The sequence below is a fragment of the Centruroides sculpturatus genome, unplaced genomic scaffold (assembly GCF_000671375.1).
Source record: "Centruroides sculpturatus isolate CEXI.00-Female unplaced genomic scaffold, Cexi_2.0 scaffold721, whole genome shotgun sequence".
Classification (NCBI taxonomy): domain Eukaryota; kingdom Metazoa; phylum Arthropoda; class Arachnida; order Scorpiones; family Buthidae; genus Centruroides; species Centruroides sculpturatus.
The window spans coordinates 425,590-426,758 of record NW_019385006.1 but is presented as its reverse complement, the minus strand read 5'-3'; the positions used below and the strand labels follow the sequence as shown (position 1 = coordinate 426,758).

General features: G+C 33.2%; 1 protein-coding gene across 1 annotated transcript; it reads right to left on the bottom strand.

The window, feature by feature from the left end:
* Positions 1–211: 211 nt before the first annotated feature.
* Positions 212–1,169, bottom strand: LOC111633301 (lactosylceramide 4-alpha-galactosyltransferase-like). The gene has a single exon (XM_023377839.1). It carries the CDS (start codon positions 1,167–1,169, stop codon positions 213–215), a length of 957 nt encoding a protein of 318 aa, XP_023233607.1. The 3' UTR covers position 212.

Here is a 1,169-nt window from a genome sequence, read left to right as displayed (position 1 = left end):
ACTCTTGTGACAGTGAAAATAGGACGTAAATGCATATAACCGTTGGAATAGGGAGATCAAGAGACAGTATGGTCTGTTGTTAGTGATGGGCCTAGTTTATGGAGTATTGGAAAAGAAGACAAGACATTATATCAAAGTAAAAACAACACAAACAACAATAGTATTTATGAAGTAGAAATTATGAATTTTATAGTTTAAAACACTTCCTTAGATCAAAACGTCCCTAATTTTACCGCTTGTTCATAAACAAAAGGACAATTATTTGCCATAGTTAGTTCATATGCAGACCCCGAACCTGCATGAAGTATTTTTGTAGAACTTAGCTTATTCCAGACATGGATCAAATAACTGTCTTTAATTTCACGAAGAACTGTTTTGGCTAAAGAATTGGAAAAATAATCCTCCCATCTACCATAGAACAAAGGAAATGCTGCTTTCGGATTTAATATTGTAAAGTCACAATCATTTCTCTTCTGGAGGTCGTTTAAGTTGCTTCCATTACAATATGAAGTAAAGATTCTAGTAAAAAAGGGTGGACCAATGCATGCAAAAAAATTAGTCCTGTATTCCTTACTAGCTTCGTTCATGCAATTTAATAGAAAAGGATGATGATGATCTTTTATACCAAATATACTATTACCTAGAGATGCACCATGTTCCTTAATTACAAAATTGCCTAGAAAACTCATAGATTTTAACATAACAATATCGAGATCTAAATATATTCCTCCATACTTCCAAATCAAAGCGTATCGAGCGGCATCACTTAGATGAATTACTTTGTGTTCACTCTTATTCCATTCTTTTCTCTCGTACCACTTCAATAACGGAGTATCTCGAAATATTTCTTGAAAAGTAGATTTTATAAGTTGAATATTAGTATAATTACGCGTTAAATTGAAGATATCTGGGATATTGTTTTCAGTGAATATTAACACATTAACTGAAGCTGATAGGTGATGACGAGCAGTCGATTCAATAGCACATGCTTGACGAACATTTAATGACGAAGAACCGGACGTTTCGACAAAAAATATATTAGCGGAATCCACTTTGCGTAAAACAGATTGACCATGAATGTGTTGTAATAAACTGGATACAACTCTGTGAATTTTGTAGACATTTTCATTTCGGTAGAGAAGATATGTTATCAACAGGAGGAATAACAT

What these genes read in the sequence shown, in the direction of transcription:
- LOC111633301 (XM_023377839.1), bottom strand. Translation starts at nt 1,169, where the DNA reads ATGTTATTCCTCCTGTTGATAACATATCTTCTCTACCGAAATGAAAAT.